This window comes from Nansenia antarctica, assembly GCF_963989245.1.
Source record: "Nansenia antarctica genome assembly, chromosome: 1".
Classification (NCBI taxonomy): domain Eukaryota; kingdom Metazoa; phylum Chordata; class Actinopteri; order Argentiniformes; family Microstomatidae; genus Nansenia; species Nansenia antarctica.
This window is the reverse complement of record NC_137674.1, coordinates 105,646,469-105,666,140: the sequence shown is the minus strand read 5'-3', so window position 1 is coordinate 105,666,140 and position 19,672 is coordinate 105,646,469. Positions and strand designations below refer to the sequence as shown.

At 42.6% G+C, this 19,672-nt stretch overlaps 1 protein-coding gene across 1 annotated transcript in view; it reads left to right on the top strand.

Moving 5' to 3' along the window:
* Window positions 1-963: 963 nt before the first annotated feature.
* The window catches only part of LOC308155947 (microtubule-associated protein 1S-like), a gene marked incomplete at its 5' end in the record, with an annotated part of 28,303 nt that continues 9,594 nt past the window's right edge, over window positions 964-19,672 (top strand). Inside the window, 3 exons of the mRNA XM_080529311.1 lie at window positions 964-1,120; window positions 10,570-10,671; window positions 19,149-19,231. Of these exons, the coding sequence (XP_080385437.1) occupies window positions 964-1,120; window positions 10,570-10,671; window positions 19,149-19,231 (342 nt within the window). The remainder of the gene's footprint in view (window positions 1,121-10,569; window positions 10,672-19,148; window positions 19,232-19,672) is intronic.

Genomic DNA, 19,672 nt, shown 5'->3' with positions numbered 1-19,672 from the left:
ATACATCATTGCAATTGAGAGAACATATTTCATAGATGAAAACTGAAAAGCAATTGAAATTGTCAAATCAAGACTGACAGACTGACATGAGTAGCAGCACATTGTAGACTAGTTATTATACACATGTTTATGTTTAGCAAAAAAAAAAAAATGATGACGTTTGATCAACAGATGGCGCATTAGACCCGACTTCTAGCGAGGTCCAGACAGTAGGCCTAGTACAAAGAACAGAGATAGAACTTTTCATGGTTTTGGCTGTAAACAAACGGTTTCATCCTCTTTCTTTGGTATAGGCTAAATAAATTACATTAGATTTAGAGCCTAGAAACGACAACACGATCTTGAAAATGTGTACCAGAAACAGAGATTTCATTCGAGGGAGAGCGAGAAAGGCAATATTATTACAATTAATAATAATAATAATGAATGAATGGTCTTTATTGTCATTAATATAGTACAGGTACCATACAACGAAATTTGGGAGAGGGGGGGGGGCTCCCCTGGTGCTAGGAAAAAAATACTAAAAACAAGAAGGGAAAAGAGCTGGTTTACATAAATAAAGGCTATATCCACTATCCACTATACTATACTATACAAATAAAACACTGTGCTGTACTCTATGCTATACATATCCTAACATTTCCTATCTCTGAACCTTATGTATACAAGGGGGGTTGTCATATTGCACATAGTATTATTGCACATTCATTTAAAGTGTCGCAGTTTGCAGGTTTGAAATGTTCACAGTTGTGTTTCAGTATTGCACTTGATTACAATCAATTATTATAAAAAATGCAGATCTGACATGACACAAAAGTTTTCCAAACTTTTTTTTCTTTTTAACAGACGGTACCATCGTCCGTAATATAGGGCTACTCTGATTGGTCTTGTCAAGTGCCACTTGAGCGGTTTTCCCGCCCTTAGATAAAGTAGGGGCGTCTCTCTATAGAGAAACTTTTCAACATGGCGACACAACAAACTGGAGAGATGGATGCGATGGAAAAGGCAAACCGCGCTTCACATCCAGGCTTCAACAATGACAAGTATTCTTTGCTGGTCATCGTCGGGGAACATAATAGGACTGGACTTGTGGATTATGTCGTCGCGGAGATAGAGAGAGGTAATGTAGTCCAATGGGTTCGTTTATCAATGAATTACTGCCGACCCGCTCTTCTCCGCCCTCCCGTGCCTCGGGTCGTGAAGCTAGCAGAGTTAGCTAGCAGAGTTAGCTAGCAGAGTTAGCTAGCAGAGTTAGCTAGCAGAGTTAGCTAGCAGAGTTAGCTAGCAGAGCCAGCTAGCAGAGCCACAGAGAACCAGCCAGGTGACGTTGCTTAGATATCCAGCGCAGTCAACTGTGTGAAATGTTATTTTCGTCCATAGTCAGCCAGTAAGATTGCATCGAAACATTTAGCAGTCTACCTGAGTTTTACAGAAGTATTTTGGGACAGGTAAAAAGGAAAGCATTGTTGTCACATGGAGCCCCCCGTTTTACAGCAGCTTCATTGCAAGAAAGGGGAAACTGAAATATGAGAACTTGCTCGATTGTTGGTAAATGTTTAAGGACATGGCCGAAGATGTTTGGAAGCACATTTGTGCTCTCTTATATCTCCTTTATGGTGAAAATGAAACGGAAATATTAGTTTCAGAATTATAACAGTTGAATTATTGAAATCAAAATATCAAATGTGCTCCCTAACTTTCCTGCTGCGTTAACCCCAACCCTAGTGCCCTGCACTCTAGTTTTGAATGGCAGTGTTTGGCTTGACGATTGCACTGCATAAAACAATTTCTGTTCATGAACAACATATTTAAAATATACGTGCCATGTTTACACATATTTCTGTACTGTGCGTACATTTTCACATTTTCACAGTCATATTTAAGAGAATTTGATTAAATGATACCCCAGAAACGAGATGATTCCTCAGCCCCACTAGTGTAATGTTCAAATATCCTTACTTTCATCAACTAGGCTAAAAGCCTCCTCCTCAAAAGATTTTGTACGAGAATCTCACAAAAATCATTATCACAAATGAATGAATGAATGAATGAATGAATGGTCTTTATTGTCATTGATATAGTACAGGTACCAAACAACGAAATTTGGGAGGGGGGGCTCCCCTGGTGCTAGGAAAGAAAAAACTAAAAACAAGAAGGGAAAAGAGCTGGTTTACATAAATAAAGGCTATGTACACTATCCACTATACTATACTATACAAATAAAACACTGTGCTGTACTCTATGCTATGCTATACCTATCCTAACATTTCCTATCTCTGAACCTTATGTACCCGAGGGTTGTCATATTGCACATAGTGTTATTGCACATTCATTTAAAGTGTCGCAGTTTGCAGGTTTGAAATGTTCACAGTTGTGTTTCAGTATTGCACTTGATTTCAATCTAGTAGCTGCCATCAAATTGTCTGCGCAGTCACTTTTTCTCTCATGTAAAGTCAACATGTTGGGTAACGTTTTGAGACGGCCATGGTGACACAAATGAGGATGCATTGTGCAGGTCAAGTGTTGTAATTGGCTTTGCTGGTGTTGGTTGGTGTTGAGAGCCTCTAGCTGTTTCTTTCATTTCCCCCCATTGATTAACGGAAGCTGTTTTATGCTGACCTCATCGTCTGGGTACAGTGCATTACTAAACCACACCGCAACTCTCACATGTTTACCCATGGACAGCAAGGCCATGCCAGTGCTCCACATCTGTACTCTCTTCACTCCCTTTCTCTATACAAAGGGGCAGTATGTTGTAATCATATGGAACATTGAGCAGGTTAACATACAGCCTACACATTGGGCCGGTTTCACAGACAAGGCTTAGGCCTAAGCCTAGTCCTCCTGGTCTCAAACACACTTTCAATCTGAAATATCCATTAAATATGCTTTTTAGTCCAGGATTAGGCTTACGCTTGGTCTGTGAAACCTGGGGTTAGGATGTTGTCTAGACCACTTGCCTGAGGAATGTTTAGCTTGGTTCGCATCCGTACTGTATGATGTAGGGCAGGCCTATGTCTGTATGTGTGTTTGACTTCTGTCTGAACACAAGCTGCCTCTGTTGACTCTCTGGAGGTTCCTAACTAAGTGTGGAGTCCACTCTCACTGTGCGTCTCGTTCTCTACCGAAGGCTGCAAAGGTCGTGATGCAGGATTTTCCAAGGTCTGGCCTCTTAAGAGCATTGTTGACCCTGGGGTCCTGTGGTCACACACTAGGCTGATTCATCACTTTGTGTGAACACAGAAAGGGGAGCCTTTTCTCAAGGTTTGAGGAGTGTGGAGGGGTAGGCTTGATTGCCTTGTCTTTCTTTATGGTTTTGGTTTGTGCCACTAAGCTATGACCTGGGTATCTGTCATGGTGATTGACTAGCTAAATAGTGCTTACCACCTTTTTCCACATTGTACGGCTAGAAACATTCGTAGTGGAATGATTCTTTCTCTGTCCATTCTAGCATTGTGACTGCCAATGGCCCCTGGCCCTCACATAGATCTTATGATGTCTGATGTAGCCTATAGATGATTCACTTACTTAGACACATTTAGTCTACTTGTTGTAAATCACTTTGTATAAAGGCATCTGCTAAATTTCTAAAATGTAGGCTAGGCCTAAATGTAGTAGGCCTATCATTAACAAAGCTTGTTTGTCATTTGCATGTAGCTTAATTTTGTTAAAGCTGTCTTCTAAAAATGTAAATCTAGCAGGCCTATCATTAACAAAGCTTGTTTGTCACTTCCATGGAGCTTATTTGTTCTGCTCATGCTTCAGTGAATAGCAGGAAATGATATTCCAATATGACATCAACATCCTGATTTGTGTGTCACCCTTGTAGAGAATTACAGACCTCAGGAAGTGTCACCGCCAGCCACTAGAAAACAGACAATAAATCAAATGGTGATTTGATTTCTGTGCACTTTGCGAATGCTGAAACATTTGGCATATGGTAAACGGACTGACTTATATAACGCCTTATTCCAAAGCGCTTTACAATGGCCCCTCATTCACCCATTCACACACACATTCACACCCCAATGGTGGCAAGCTACCATGCAAGGCACCGACCGGCCCGCTCATTGGGAGCAATTTGGGGTCTTCAGTGTCTTGCCCAAGGACACCTCGACACGTGGACAGCCGGGAAACGGACCACCGAACCACTGACCTTGCGATCATTAGACCTCCCATCTACCCCCTGAGCCACAGCCGCCCCATAACTTCGTATTTGAAATGTAAAAGCCTCTACTGATCCATTTGCTCTGACGGGGCTTTATTTCTGTCATGTTAGGTTGTGGCTGGTGCCTCGACAGTGAATCGGTTTTGGTCCTAAACGCCACCGCGATGGTTATTCATGCATGTGACTTGACACAGAGTTTAGTGTTGATGGTGGAGAAGTCGTCTCTGAGACTTTCAGTCACTGGGCCTATTTATGCCAGCAGCCCTGTCAGCCACAGCCCAAGCCGCGAGAGAGCATAAATAATGCAGCCCATTTACTTCAGCTTGGCTTCACCAGAGTGTTGGGGAATGCCAATATCTCCTTCATCATCATCACCACGCACGCTGTCTCCTCAGCCTTTCTCTCTTTAGCAGTAGGCTATTCAGAGTTACCGTATCACTTTTCAGACAGAAGCGGATCACTGCAGTCCAGAAGCGGGGTGAGTAGGAGGATGTACCCAGAAATACTCTGGATTGCTAGGAGTGTGTTGTCCTTAAATGCAGGGTGTGGGTAAGTTTAACAGTCACACTTTGCAGAGATTTCTATCTGGTTTAAGCTTGGGCTTTGGTAGAGAACATAACGCTTTTTGTATAGTATGCTGGATTTAGGGTGTGTCTTCCAGAGAGTTCTCAGAGGACGTTAGTGTCTAGTGTGCAAAGTTCAGTCATTTAAATATTTATCTAAGGTACGGGCCGAAGTATGTTTCACCATTTGCCTAGGCTTATAGTTCCCCCGTTGTACTCTTCTAGCTGCCTGTATCTGAGTCTACTGAGGGACCATGTGACCGATGTCACACATCTGTGTGTGTGTGTGTGTGTGTGTGTGTGTGTGTGTGTGTGTGTGTGTGTGTGTCACACACTGCTAAACATTTCCTTCCCCTCCTGGCTAGTGATGGAAGCAGAAGCTTTGTTAGTGATTTGTCTTGGGTGGGAGAGAGCCAGATTCAAAGCTTGAAATAATTATGTCTTGTGTTGAGAAGCATCACTGACTTCAAATTGATACTTCAGTCTGGCTTATGAAGTTAAATGATTGATGTCATGTTTATTTAGACACCGATGCAGTCTCTGAATGCCCTATTCGTTCAATATGGCCGATGTTAAGGAGACTGCTGGGGTTGTTGTTGGCAAAGTGCCAATGAAAGGGAGGGTCTATATTGCAAGGAGGATGCTGTGCAGATGTCGCTAGTTGGTTCAGCTGTGCTTGTTCTTATGTGTTGTTCTATTGTGCTGATGGACAGCCTGGACAAGATAACAAAAATGGCTGACCCGCTGGCGCTGGGCTTCCTTTTGCACCACCAACCCAACAGTGGGTCAGTCCGGTCCAGTCCAGCCAGGCACACATTAAGTTTGGGTCTCCTCTTCTTGTTACTGAAGGCCTGAACCTTAACAGCTGCTGCTGTGTATTCTAGAACCCATTCTAGAACCCATTCTCGGCCCTGTTTCCGACCTGCTACCCCCAGTGGTCTGTGTGCTCCCTCTTGAGTGTCTGTGTTAATGTGACTTGGGTTGAAAACAGATTAGACTGACCCACATGGCAAAGCCAATATCCACCATAGCATAATGAACGACCACTGTTTGTATTCATATTCTCAAAAAAGGCAGTCAACATGAAGGTAACACAATGTTAGTGAGCAGACATTTTTGCTTTGAAGCTAAGCCTACATGTCTTATCTGGGATTAGGGCTGTCCCAAACGACTATTTTTCTAACGATTAATCTAGCGATTATTTTTTCGATTAGTCTAACGACTAATTTATCGATTAGCCTAAAGATATTTTTTTTTACTGTTCAAAAAAATGAAATAAAATAATCTTATCATGTGTAGGCCCCTTAATTTCCACCTCACTGCTATGTTTAGCCAACTTGAATGCCAACATGGCCATTTAGAAGTCTGTCCATCACCACAACACATAGCTAGCTAGTAGCTACATAGCTAGCTAACGTTACTCTCGCTGCTATGTTATGATTTGCTAAATTGATGCTAACGTAGCATGCGAGCTACGAGCTAGATAACGTACAGTAGGTGTGAGCACCACAATGACAATAGGCTACCGTAGCTAGCCAGCTACATAGCTAACGTTACTAACACCAGAAGACAAGACATACAAACTGTGGTGAGCTACATTGCTTGTGTAACATTAGCTAGTAGCTATCCATTTTTCACTCATACACGGCCGGAAAAGTTAACAGAAATACAACGCTGACTTACGGTGCTATCTTGCGGCTGTCTTCACAAAGAGCTCCAGGATGCTTTCGCTTGAGGTGCTCATTCATTGCAGATGTACTGCTGTGATGGGCCATTTCATTTCTGCACAGTTTACAGACCACCACATTGTTTTCTTTTTTTGTAAAGTACTCCCACACTTTGGACGATCGTGGGCGTAAAGTCTTTTAGCTGCCGGCTCATGTTTCCACTGGTCGCAGCCATGTTGTTTATTTACGACGCACATTACGCAAGTCGACGTATTGACGTAGTCGATTACGTCGACGAATCGTCCCAGCCCTATCTGGGATAGAGAAGCTACTGTGTTTGCATTGTAGAGTTGTTCTGCTTTGTGCCTGAACTGACCTGAGTCTGACATGTAATTACAATTTCAAGCATTAATTATAACAGTTGAAATGACTTCATAGTTAATACCCTGAGTCAGGCCATCAGAGAAAACAGGCTGGGGTTTTATACTTTTTTTTTTACCATATCCTAGAAACGTAGAAGAAAATGATAAACTGCATCTAATAGCCTAGAAGCTCCAATGGTGACAGCAGCATGATCATATAACTAATAATGTTGTTTACTGAAGTCCTATGTCCCTGTTACTTATTAGGCTAACTCAAAATGCATGTCTTATTCCAAAAAAGAGATCATACAAAAGATTATTTTTATGTTTTTGTGAATGCCTGACGCACAGATAACTGGGAGATGAGCGGAATGCCCTGGAGAAAGCATTTTCCACCACAGCTCCCTTATCCTTTCCTCTGTGTTTGGAGAAGTAGGCCTAGGCCTTGCACAGTTACAACAACATGAGGATGAGATCAGGGCTAAATTCGTCCCAGTGACACAGAGAGGGAGGTTTCTACCCCTTGCTTTGTCATCGTCCCTCTTGAATTTAAAAGTAGATCTTCTTTACTTCTCCAATGGTGTAATTGACCAGTCAGAAAGGCCTAAGCAAATAGCTCTTTAGGCATTATGTCTCCAAATGCTTTCGTTTGTCTGGGTCTACACTGCTAGTGTAATATATACTACACAGCTGAATTTAATACTGATGTTGCTCTCCTAACTGTTAAAGTTAATTATGTTACGTGGCCTGGGGTGGTCCAGGGGTCTAGCACAGTGATCTACAGAGCACACATATTATGCCCATGTCGTCATGGGTTCGAATCCGACCGACCCATGCCCTGCTGACATGCCCCTCTTCTCCTTACTTTCCGGTGTATCTTCACTAACTCTATCCAATAAAATGACAAACACGAGTGGCTGCCCCACTCAGACAAAAACGTAAAACCTTAACCTTTAAAAAGTTAATTATGTCATTAACATTGTGCATCGTGTGATGCTTAAGCCTTAGAAAACGTCCGATCCTCCTACGACAGTGCCCTTTCTTGGCAAAGTCGTGTGCTTGCTTGTCATGCCTCATCATGTGGACTGTATGAAGTCAGTATCCTGCCTTTTGAACAATACACTGCTTCACATCCTCAGACACACTGAAGCTTGATGAGAAGTAGCCTAGACGTCTGAGCTACAGCCTAACCTTTATAGCCTAATTTGCTGGCAGCACTATGTGCTGGCTGCACTGTCAGTGTTTCCTCTACATGCATTTCATCGTGGCGGTCCGCCACGATGGAATTTCCTCCGCCACCATGCAGATTTCTCAACCCAAAAAAAAAAAAAAAGATTTAGGCCGCTTTTCAGACCTTCACAGCGCTAGACACACCCACAAGCGCGAAGCGACGCGCTTGCAAAACTGTTTTGTGATTCCTCATTTAAATTACGTTGTACCTGTTACAATGACAATAAAGATCATTCATCTTCATCAAGATGAGAGATGGAGCGATCCGCTCACACAGCTGTCCCGCATCCGCTAATCAGCGCAGCACCGAACCGCCGGGCTCGTTGAGCGGATGCGAGGCAGCTGTGCCCGGGACCGGCCACTTCACATAAAGGAAGGAAGGAAGGAAGGAAAGAAAGAAAGCCGTGCACAAACGAGAGCTAAGTCAGACCGGGACGCTGCCAGTATGTGTGAGAGCCGGACTGCCGGCGTGAACATTTGAACCGTGTCATTTTATTTAATGGACCATTTCGTTGTCTGGTACCTGTACTGTAGCAATGACAAATAAAGTCCATTCCATTCCATTCCAGAGAGGGACGGACGGACGGACTACCCTTGTTTTTAATTTACAGGAAAACATTTTATTTTCGAGTTTTGGCTGAAATGACGTCGTTGTTTTGAGCGCCCGTGCGCGGTCAGCACTACCCGCCACCATGGTAAAAATTCCTGGAGGAAACACTGACTGTGTTCTCCTTTTTATTAAGTTTGTTGTATGTACAGTAGTTCTTTCTCAGTAATCATATTTTCTGTATTTGAACACACTGGAATACTTTTGTTTTTCTTGGGTACTGTCATTTATTCTAGGAATATGAGACATCTGTTCAGTTAGCGGCACTGTATTTATGGTCATGTCATTGCAGTCGGTGCCTCCGATGATGACAGAGACATGGAACTGATTATATTGTTTACTGAAGTCCAATGTCAGTTACTTATTAATTCAATGCCTTTTGTTATTATGAGTTACTTATTAACTCATAATACCTTTTGTTATTTGATTACCAGGGGGTATAACAGAAAGATATCTTAGGAAATAAATTCAGAGCTCTCTAAAGATCTCCAGCTTCAGCTAACCTGAAGTCTGAACGAAGTCAGGATAATTCAGTTGCAGAGAGGGTGATTTCGAGTCCAGTGATTAATCAGACCTGAATTAAGTTAACTTGGTCACATGATGCACTGAAATGCACGAGAGATGAACACTGATAGCTTCATTGATGTCTTAGTGTCTTTGAGCCCTGTAAAAAAGCTAGGCTATATAAATAGGAATTAATTAGCCTATTATTATTAATTCAGGAAGCTGGAACGAAGAGCCAAGTCATTGCCAGATTTTCATTTAGCCAATATCACTGCCGCTCATATTAGCCTAATGATCTACAACCATAGCCTAATGAAAAAATATATTTTTAATTTAGGCTAACATCTGTTGTGAAATATCACAGATTTTCTCATCATGCATTTAAGTAGGCTTAGTGTTTCGATTGAATAATGCTTTAGATTTGATCAAATGTAATAACTATTACTATTATTATTAGGCCTATTAGTAGTAGTAATAGTAGTATATGTTAATTAATTATAATATGTTGTTAATTATTATATCTAAAATCATTACCATTAAAAAAGCGCGTATGGATAACATTTATAAAAACACAATAGTTGAGATTATACAAAAGCATGTTTTATATAGTGATACTTATTTTATTATTATCATCATATGATGATAATAAAACAAGTGATCTTAGGTATTGTAATCTTGATTGATGTGGATCTTGCAGACAATCCTTGCAGAAGGGATTGAATCTGATTAGAATTTGTCGAGAGCATGTGCATTTAACCTGTGAGAGAGTAGGTTAGCTCTGAAGGATTTGTTACCATTATTTCTGATCTTGCTTTTCCTTCAGGACTCTTTTTAGAACAGACAATTGTTGATTACAGATCTCTGACTACAGTTAGCTCGCTTACTCATTAATCCTGCTTTCTGGTATACACCCCAGTACATAAGAAGTAGACGTTTGTTCATGATCTGGGAGTGAATCAGTCTTTCCCAGAAATCTCCGTTTTTCACCAGAATTTCCCTCTAAAAACAATTCCTTAGCCTGACTGACATTAACACAGCAACCATGTAATTTAAACTTGGATGGTGTCGTCCTATACATGGTCATAAAATGCAATGGAGTGTGTGTACAGACAGTGTCTGTATATGTTATTATCAAGTGACTGTTAGAGCCAGGTTACGTTCCTCTTCCAGCCCTGTCTAGGATAATTACACACAGTATGGGGCTGTGGCTTCCGCTAGGCTAGCTCCACATGGTTCCTCATGTTACGTTAATTGTTGTCATTTTCTTCTCTAATAAAGACTTGCTCTTCAGTTTTCAGTGAGAATAAGATATCATGTGTATCCCTTGTGGTCTCACTCTGTAGCCCTTGGTGAAAGTAGCCTTCTCATGTGAATGTTTGGGGTTTTGAATAATTGAATGTTGCCATTGAGTATTGGGGTGGCTTTCTCTAACTGCCTTGGTGTGTCTTTCCGCTGCCCGTCTCCGCAGGCATACGCTCCTGGGACGTGGACCTGACAGCCTGCAACCTGGACGAGCAGCTGAAGCTGTTCGTGTCGCGACACTCTGCGTTCATCTCTGAGGAAATCAAAGGTAAGGCGACAGTTATTTTGGGAACTTTTCCCTTATCTGATTCCTGAAATAAAAGTTGTTTTGTGGACAGATTGCACTTTACTTGCCCCCTTTACAAAATAAAGTGCCTAGCCCCTTCTTCAGGATACTTCATTATATATGTATGTGTGCGCGTGCGTGGGTGTATACAAGGGGAATCTGAAGGGAGGTGAGGGGGATGTTTATGGTGAATCAAGGGGGGAGGCTATCCATCCATATACTATATCATAAATGTTATTTTGTTTAACTTGTGGTCTTCCACTGTATTTAATGCATATTCTTAGTATGTAGCTAGCCTGGACATACTGGTGACCAGCAGCTCATGTCTCTGGGGTTAAACTACCAACATGGAATTGGGTGTGTGTTGGGCAGCTGAGGGAACAGCTGAGATCTCCATCACCAACCAAGTCAACAGCCCATGACAGCCCTTCTTTTCCCGTCTAACTCGTAGCAGACACACAGAACACATCTGACTCATGTCAGCGAACACAGTGTTTTCTGTTTTTTCTCCATGCAGGATTGGCAACTACAAAGGTGATGTTGGCTAGCCAGCACCATCCATAGCCATTTGTTTGCATGCTAGCTCAAGCTACTTGGTTGGCTTGGCAGTTGGCTTGATTACTACTAGGGATGCACCAGTTCGAAAATGATGAGCTGATACTGAGTACTGATTATTCAAACATAATAGGTCGATACTGATTACTGATACCGATTATTTTATTTCTTTACCTATTTATACCCTGGCATTAAATGAATCAATATTTTGCTTTTGAATACACTATATTAACAAAACTGTGACAGAAAAGTTGGCAAGAAAACAAGTAGGCCTAACAAAGAGATGCACTCAGCTTTTAGCCTGCTCTTTACAAGTATGCAACAGCTTTACTTCTTAAGCAACAGCGGCGTGTTCTTCTTTACAAACAAAATCATCTCTGCATTCTCGCATTTCGGTCTGTTCCTCTTTCCGTCTATAACACGACACGCTGAACAGCTCAAGGAAACAGCCTTGATCAACGCTCCAGAATTAATCAAGGCTGAAACAAGAAAAGATGTGCGCTCTAGTGTCTCGGAATAGAGACTTCTGCGAGGTATCTGTCTGTTTGATAGGCCGAGCACATCTGGTGGTGGTCTGTTCTCCTCTAGAATCTCGTCGAACCTGCCAAGCTGAGACAGTGCTCATGCCCCGTCTGTGTCCTTACGTGCCCTTTGTGGAGTGGGTTGTCATCTGTCTCTGCGCTGTGCGCCCCCCCCCCCCCCCCCGTGTCCATCTCCAGTGGGCCTACCCAGCATGTCCAGTCGTTTCTCAAGCATATCTCATCCTATCCTACCTCCGGTCCAGCAATACAGTAGGGGGGGAGGATTAAATGTTGTCAAAGCGTTTATTCTATATATGTGGTCCTCTGTGGCTTAGTTGGTAGAGCATGGCACTAACAATGCTTAGGTTGGGCGGTTCGATTCCCGCTGGGACCATACTGAAACATGTATGCACTCACTGCAATGCAAGTCACTTTGGATAGAAGCGTCAGCTAAATGGCAGATATTATTAATATATCATTATTATTCACAGCCTCTAGTAGCGTATTTTTAACTCTGTGGTCTTTGACCTTTCAACCTCTTAGCTTAATAGACATCTCTTGTCGGCAGCAGATGCCTGAGATGCGCTTATCTCTCTTGTTGATTGTTCAAATGGGGAGAGAAGAGTGAGCACGTTATTGATTAATCCCCACTGGTGCGCTCTGAGTGTTGCGGGCAGATCATGCATAATCTGCGGTGTATGCACAGCAGTGAGTAGTCAAGAAGGCTTTCATCATTAAAACACTATCCCACAGTGATCTTGCAGGAGCCTTTTTAGTGGTATTCTCAATTGTGTGCGTGCGTCAGGGGGTGTTTGAAGTGGCTGATTATTCGTTTGCCTATTGCCACCACATCTGTGATGCTCCACTGATACAACACACCATACATGCACAGTAAGCTGGCTAGATCACTGTCCTCCATTGCTTTAGCCATGTTCCTTGCATTATTCCTTGTGCATTCCATGCACTTGTGATTTATCAGTGTTCCATGTTTCAGATATTTTATCAAATGCCATAGAGATGGCCTCTGCCGTATGTGACCCTGAAAACTCCTGTGTGTGCAGAATAGTTTTTCTCAACGTGAAATCTTGGTCTAGCCATTGGCCTGTGAGACTTAACATTAATCGGTGCATCCCTAATTACTGATACCTAGCGTGATCAGTGACCCTATACACAGCATGCAAACACCCTAACAATACTTACGTGAATAGGAGTGCCATGGCAAAGGGGATGGGGGGTGAATACTAATGCAAACAGGGCTTTTTTGTTTTGCTTTTTTGTATCTTTAATCAAATTATGATAATACAAAAAAAACAAAGAGATTTCCTCCACTTTTAAAGTGTTGAGGTTGTATACATCAGTGGGAAAAACTATTAGGCTACTGCTAAAGATAGAAATCGTGCATGGGGACTGTCGGTGCCAAACCTCTGTCAATCATGATTAATCTGGTCATACTTTATCTTTTTTCATGCAATTAACCAGACAGTTTTAAGGGCTGGCAGGGAGGTGCTGTAGGTCAGCCCCAGCCCCCCTGTGGCCTGCCCATAACACGTTTCCATGGATCGTCACATAGCGGACACTTTAATCTACAATTGGCTACACAAATTCAGTATTATGTGAGCACCAGGCAGCTGGTGTTTTGGTGCAACCAGGCGCAAAAAAACGAAAATATGACTTTTAGGTCAGAAATAGTTTGACAACTGATTTGACCACTTTCTATTCTGCGCCTGGTTGCACCAAACACCAGCTGTGGTAACATGGCCCATGGTGGTGTGAATCAAATGCATTGCTCTGCTGTTGCAACCAACTGAGCCTCTCTGGGACCTGATTGAATTACTGTAGTCTACTTTCCCGTTCTCATCCTACTGTTAGCTCTTCTCTTCTGGGTTTTTTAGCAACGCCGGGGTGCCCTCCCTGTCACCAGGGATGTGCGTGCAGGACCTGTCTGGGTGGAGATCAGCAGTGACAGCAGTTGTGCCGAGGGGGCTTAAACGCCTCATGGATTAACAAGTTTGTCTAGCTCTGCTGGTGAGGGGCTGCTCAGTCAGGCAGCACACACCAGCCCCCCCCCCCCTCCCCTGGGTTCTGTAATTCATCAGAACTTTTCAGTTGGTGTCAGTTGGTGTTGACATTCAACTGCATAGAGTCTTTTTTCCAACTCCCTTAAAAGCCTAAAAAGAAATATGAATAGATAACTCACTTTATAATATGCTGTGCTTTTTATTGTCATGGATGAATGACTCTAGATAGAATAGGGGATACGGAATGGATCATTTACTTTGAGTTAAAGACCGAAAGGCTTTCTGATTTGATTCACTTTGCCTCCTTGTCTCAAACATGTAGGCTACATGAGAAATCTAGCAGAGTATTGCCAGTCTCAGTCAGAAGGTGACCCGAGTCACGGTTGCCGATGCTTGCCTCTCTGGATTATGCACCCTCTTAGATGTGGACACTGTAGACACTGCGGAACCATTCATGAATGTTTTGGCCACAGGCTGTTGGTGACCTCATAACACTGAAGCACTCAGCTGACCGAGAGAGTTGCTTGAGTATATTCATTAGTTTATGCAAAGTGAAGCACAGATAAACAAACACTCCTCTGTTTTAAAAAGGGAGTGTTGAAGAAAAGCATTGAACAAACTGTCATCTAACATTTCAAGTGGGTTGGTGACCCCCTTCCCGAGACTAAGACTGGCCCTGACCCCTTGGGCCCATTTCGTTCTTTTTCTTGAGACAGTCCCGAGAGGCTCACACACACACATACACACACACACACACACACACACAGCATTATCCCAGTCTTCAAGCTTTGTTTCTCCTTCCACAGCAGCACAAAAAAGAAGGATCACACACATTTTGTCACCGTTTTCTTTATCTTCAAAACCAATGAAATGAGAGTATTGGTTTGCTTGTGACAATGGGGACATTGTCCGGATGAACATCGGGAGGCAACTGCCTAGCTGGTGACAGAAAGGGATCAGAGAAATTATCTGAGACATCATTTGACAAAAGGCACATTGTCTTGTGCCCTTCTGGGCTTGTCCGTCTGCTGCTAATGGGAGACATGAGTTAATGTTTATATTTAAATGTCTTAGGGCTGGTTTCACAGACAAGGCTTCAGCCTAGTCCAGGATGTAATCACACTTGCAATGGGAAATCTCCACTGAGGATGCTTTTTAGTCTAGGATTAGTCTTAAACTACGTCCATGAAAACTCGGACAAACAAACGCTTCACTGACAGTGACTGACTGACCGACCGTGACTGAATGACATTCAGCTCTGTTGGCAAATTTCTGATTTCAGATTTATCACAGCAAGTAATAGACATGTTTTTAAAAGATGACAAGAATATTTAGTCTAGAAGCTTTTCACCATCTGATATTAGTGCCTGTAGTGACTTTTGCTGTGATATGATTGGACGATTTCTATTTTGGGGCGTGGCTTAGCGATAGGGACCATTGTGTCTTTGCTGTGTAGTTATTGGTACTGGTGCTGTCCATCATTAGTCATGTTTGTGTAGCCCCACAGAAGGCCACGCCACTGAAGTAATGGCAATGGAAACGTGAGAGAGGCAGCATTTCTGTTGAAAATCGCTTGGATTTTGGAAGTGGAAGTTTTTCCACATCAAAAGTTGATTTATTTTATTTTCAAATAACTTCCTGAATTGACTTAACTGAAATCGAATTGACCCCAACACAATGTCGCCTCTGATGATTCTCTCCTTTCGTCTAATGTCCATGACCTTCATACATACTTCATACCTCGACAATACAAACGTAGAACATACCAGAGATCCTCCTTCGGATTCTTATCTAGATTCCATGTGGAGAGTTTATGGTGATGTGGGAGGACAAAGAAACGACAGGTGGCTGATGAAAAGCCGAGAGGGAGAGGTTGTGTGACCTCCATCAGCTCAAAATAGTTGGCCACAGCTGCACCCTCCTCCTCCTCCTCCTCCTCCTCCTCTTCTGAAAACTCTCCCTTCTTCCCTTTTAGTCTAGAGCTACTCTATCTCTCTCTCTTTCTCCATTCATACACACTCACGCTGGTGTATCGCTAACTCCTAAAAATACTGCCACATAATGAGTCAGACCTTTATGGTAAGACATCTGTGAATGCTCAAATGCAGTATTACTGCAGTGCCAGCTCCACCATGGAATCCACAAGGCAGGGCATGACTTGACTAATGGGAAGCCAGCTGCTGAGGAATGTGTATCGTCAGAGCTGGCTTGTGCTTTAGCTAACAGGAGCGCTGGGCCATTTGGGGCTGGGCATTAGGATGAAAGGAGAGATTCATCAGAGGGCACGCACATTGTGTTGCCGTCAATTCGATTTCAATTAAGTCCGTTCAGGAAGTGATTTGAAAAAATTCACTCAGTTAAAAATGTTTTCTCTCTTTTTCAATTTCAGTATTGAGAAACCATTGAATTGTAACGGACTTCCTAATTTGACTGAATTGATATTCAGCTGACTCCATCCCTGATGTACAGTGCCGATGTCCATTGTATCATTTTATAGGCCCATAGTATATAGCCTGTCCCTGGTTTCACGAGCAGCTGGTCTTACATGGCCTGGAGCCTCTGCGATTTACAGCTCAAATTAAAAGCCATGCCTCTATACAGGGAGATTGCAGCCACTCTGCAAGAGGGGGGCGTGTGCGTGCATGTGTTAGTGCACATTTGCATTGCTATGAAATTGAATCCAAGCAGCAGGGGTTTGGTGTTTGTGAGCAGGGGGAGGGGGAGGACAGTGGTGGTGGGATGTGATATATTCACAAATATTAAAAAAAGCCTGTGAATAATTCAGATTTTCTCCTGGGAATACACTGCTGTATACACTCACTGCCCATTAAAGGGACAATCTGGGATTCAAATGATAACAAAATTGTCTCCCCACCAGATCTTTGGTAAACAGCTGAGGGATGGGGCTGGATGGGTGTTACCCTGTCATTCAGCAGTAGGCTCTCTTGACACAGAGCGCACACGTAGCATTGTCAAATCATTCTAACTTTGTAACAGCAGTCAAACAAAAGTTGGTCAGCTTGCTAGATTACCTCCTTTGACGCAAAGGAAAAAAAAAAATCTCCTACATTTGCCAAGATCGTGTTGATGATTATACAGGTAGCAGATCAGCTCATGATCTGCTCTCATAGCATTTGTTGTAGTCATCATGCGTCTCTACCGATTCCCATATGGCCAGCAAGTACGAAAAGCGCAGAGAAAGTAGTATGTGTGTGCACAATAAGAACCTGACTGCAGAACAAAGGAAACCGCCCTGAAGGTTGAAATGGTCTCAAAGCCCATATAGTACTGTAGCCAATAAAATCTGAGAGCATGGATTATGGATTTTGTCTTAATCCTTTAAGTGTTTAAGTGTCATGCATGGCCAGGTTTTGTTAGTCTCCCTTCCCTGTCATGGCTGGTGTTGAGTCAGAGGTGTACTGCCCATTTGTGCATTTGAGCCATACTCATTTTCCTCATGAAGGGCCACATGTCCCTCAAAGAACAGTGTGTGCAGTGAGGGCACACCAGACATAAAGCACATTAGAGGAGAAAAGTGCTGACCAAGTGGTCCTGGACCTTTTTAGGTAAATAATTCAGGTGTTTCCTGTCATGCCGGGTTTAGGGTTTATGCTGATTACAATCTAATCTTATCTGACCTCCTAGTAGTTAAATGCTTTCAGTCCCCCTCATACAGATATGTTTACTATTGCGTATGAAGCACAGGGTTAGATTATGGACATACATTTCTGACAATTGTTATATTTTAATTGCAAAACTATCTGTTAATAGACTCTAGTCAGATAACAATATACAAATGAAGTTTCTCTGTGCCAAACCCGTGTCTTGTCTCATTGTCTTCTCTGGCTATATCGTAGCTCTGCAGCTGTCACCATAGCGCCGTAGCTAGCTGTACTAGCTGACAGGAAGGAAGAAAGTGCTTCCTTCCATGTGTTAGGTTTCTGCTCTACACGGGGGTCAAGGTCGCAGCCGGGGCCCTCTCCTTTACACGATGAGGTGACAGGAAACAACAGTTCCTCTACTGAGCACAGCAAATTGAGGTTGTCTGGGTTAATGACAAGGGGTGGGATGTTGATACTGTCGTGACGCCTGATGGAAAGCCTTGTATGTTCTTCTCATAGCAACAACGATTTGACCACCTGATGCGTTTTAGTGGGAGACTCTTCACAGTGTCGTAGTGTTCTTCATATTGTCCTCTTTTGACATGAATAGGGCGATGAATGAGAGGGCTTATTGGTTATGAGATTGAGACCCGGTTTGACTTTGGGAAGATAATCCAGATAATCCAAATTCAATAATGCAGCTCGTGTTTTTATGTAAGATGCATCTCATTTAGAGGGTTGCAAACAGAGCTGTTATTCTTCCTTTATATCAGGCAGCATTGTCCAATCATGGCACCAGTGTTTGATTAGTATACATTTTTCAAGTGGATAGTTTTCATCAGTAAACAACATGTTGGGTGGGTGATGGTAGAAAATGTTTGTCGATTGGTTCACCGGATAATTAAATGGTTGAGCACTATTATCTCCATGTTCCAAGATACCGTAGCTACTTCCTTAATGAAGCAGTAATCCAATGAGAGGCTCTCAACCCGCTTGAACATACCACTTCAGCAACCGTCACTGGACTCAAAATGCTTACAATCTGACTATTTGTTTGGTAGGGAAATTGAAGACCTCAATTATAGGTTAATGTCTTGTATTGAGTCAGTGTATTGGGTGCACCATGTTGGTCTCCCCCTCAGCCAAGTCTGGTTTCAGTTCTTAGACCTTTTTTATTTTTATTTTTTTACCTGTCCTATGTTCAGACAAGCATTACACCCGTGAAAGCTGCAGTCTCACAGCTGGCCCAAACATTATATTTATGCAAAGCTCTATGCCTTAATTCAGTCAGATGTCAAACTGAGGAGCGTTGTGGCACAAGACATTCCACTCAGGTTAGTGTCCATAGACTTGTTTCTGATACTGGAACAGTGCTCCATCTGTGCCAATAATCAACAGAGGCTTCAAGCTCAAGGAATGTACATCTGCTAATCGGTTTACTGTAAGATGTTTCAAATTGGATTTTGACCTTCTTGCTATTGACACAACCTGCTGAACATTTTAGTGGATGGTCTCATTTCCAAGCTGTCCGACCAAGATGATTTAATTTCAACATCCAGTTCCCTCAGCTTGTTCCAAATGCAATTCTCAGCCCATTGCCCTTGCCTCAACCCCTATCCCATTCCTGTCAGCAGATCTGAAGAAAGCGTAGGATTTTTTTTTGTTAACCTGTCCTCGTCTCTCTTTCAAGCTGGAAAGCAGTCTTACCTCCACCTCATTCTCAGGTTTCTGACTAGCTTTTCTCTCTCTCACCCTACCTCTAGGCCAGAGGACACTGCAGCACAGTGGAGATGTGCTGGATACCCAGGTGGTGGTGAACCCGTCGCATGAGTTTGTCTGCTCAGAGGTGAGATTTTACTACAGTCTGTCATTGCTCACTCTTGTAGATCATAGACTAGATGTTACATGTTACATTGTATTTGACTAGTAACACATGTTGGTGTTGAAATAATTCTCAATTGATTATTGATTGAAGTCCCCAGTAAGCTACATGGTGAATTGGAAACACAGGAAGACTGAACATTGAAATATGAACAGAGATTTTCAGACGAATTTCAGAACCATCAAACTTGCGTTTTGTTATGCAGTACAGAGTAAAATACATCTAAAGTCAAAGTATATTGATTAATTCCACCATATTTCAATAACAATTTGTATGTCCGGCACGCCATTCATTACTGTTTTGTTCAGAGGTGCTCTCTGCACTATACATTGGCATCACATAAGAAGATCCCTTCCCCTGCCACCTGGCTCTTATTTCATACTGTAAATCAAATGCTGCTTTAAT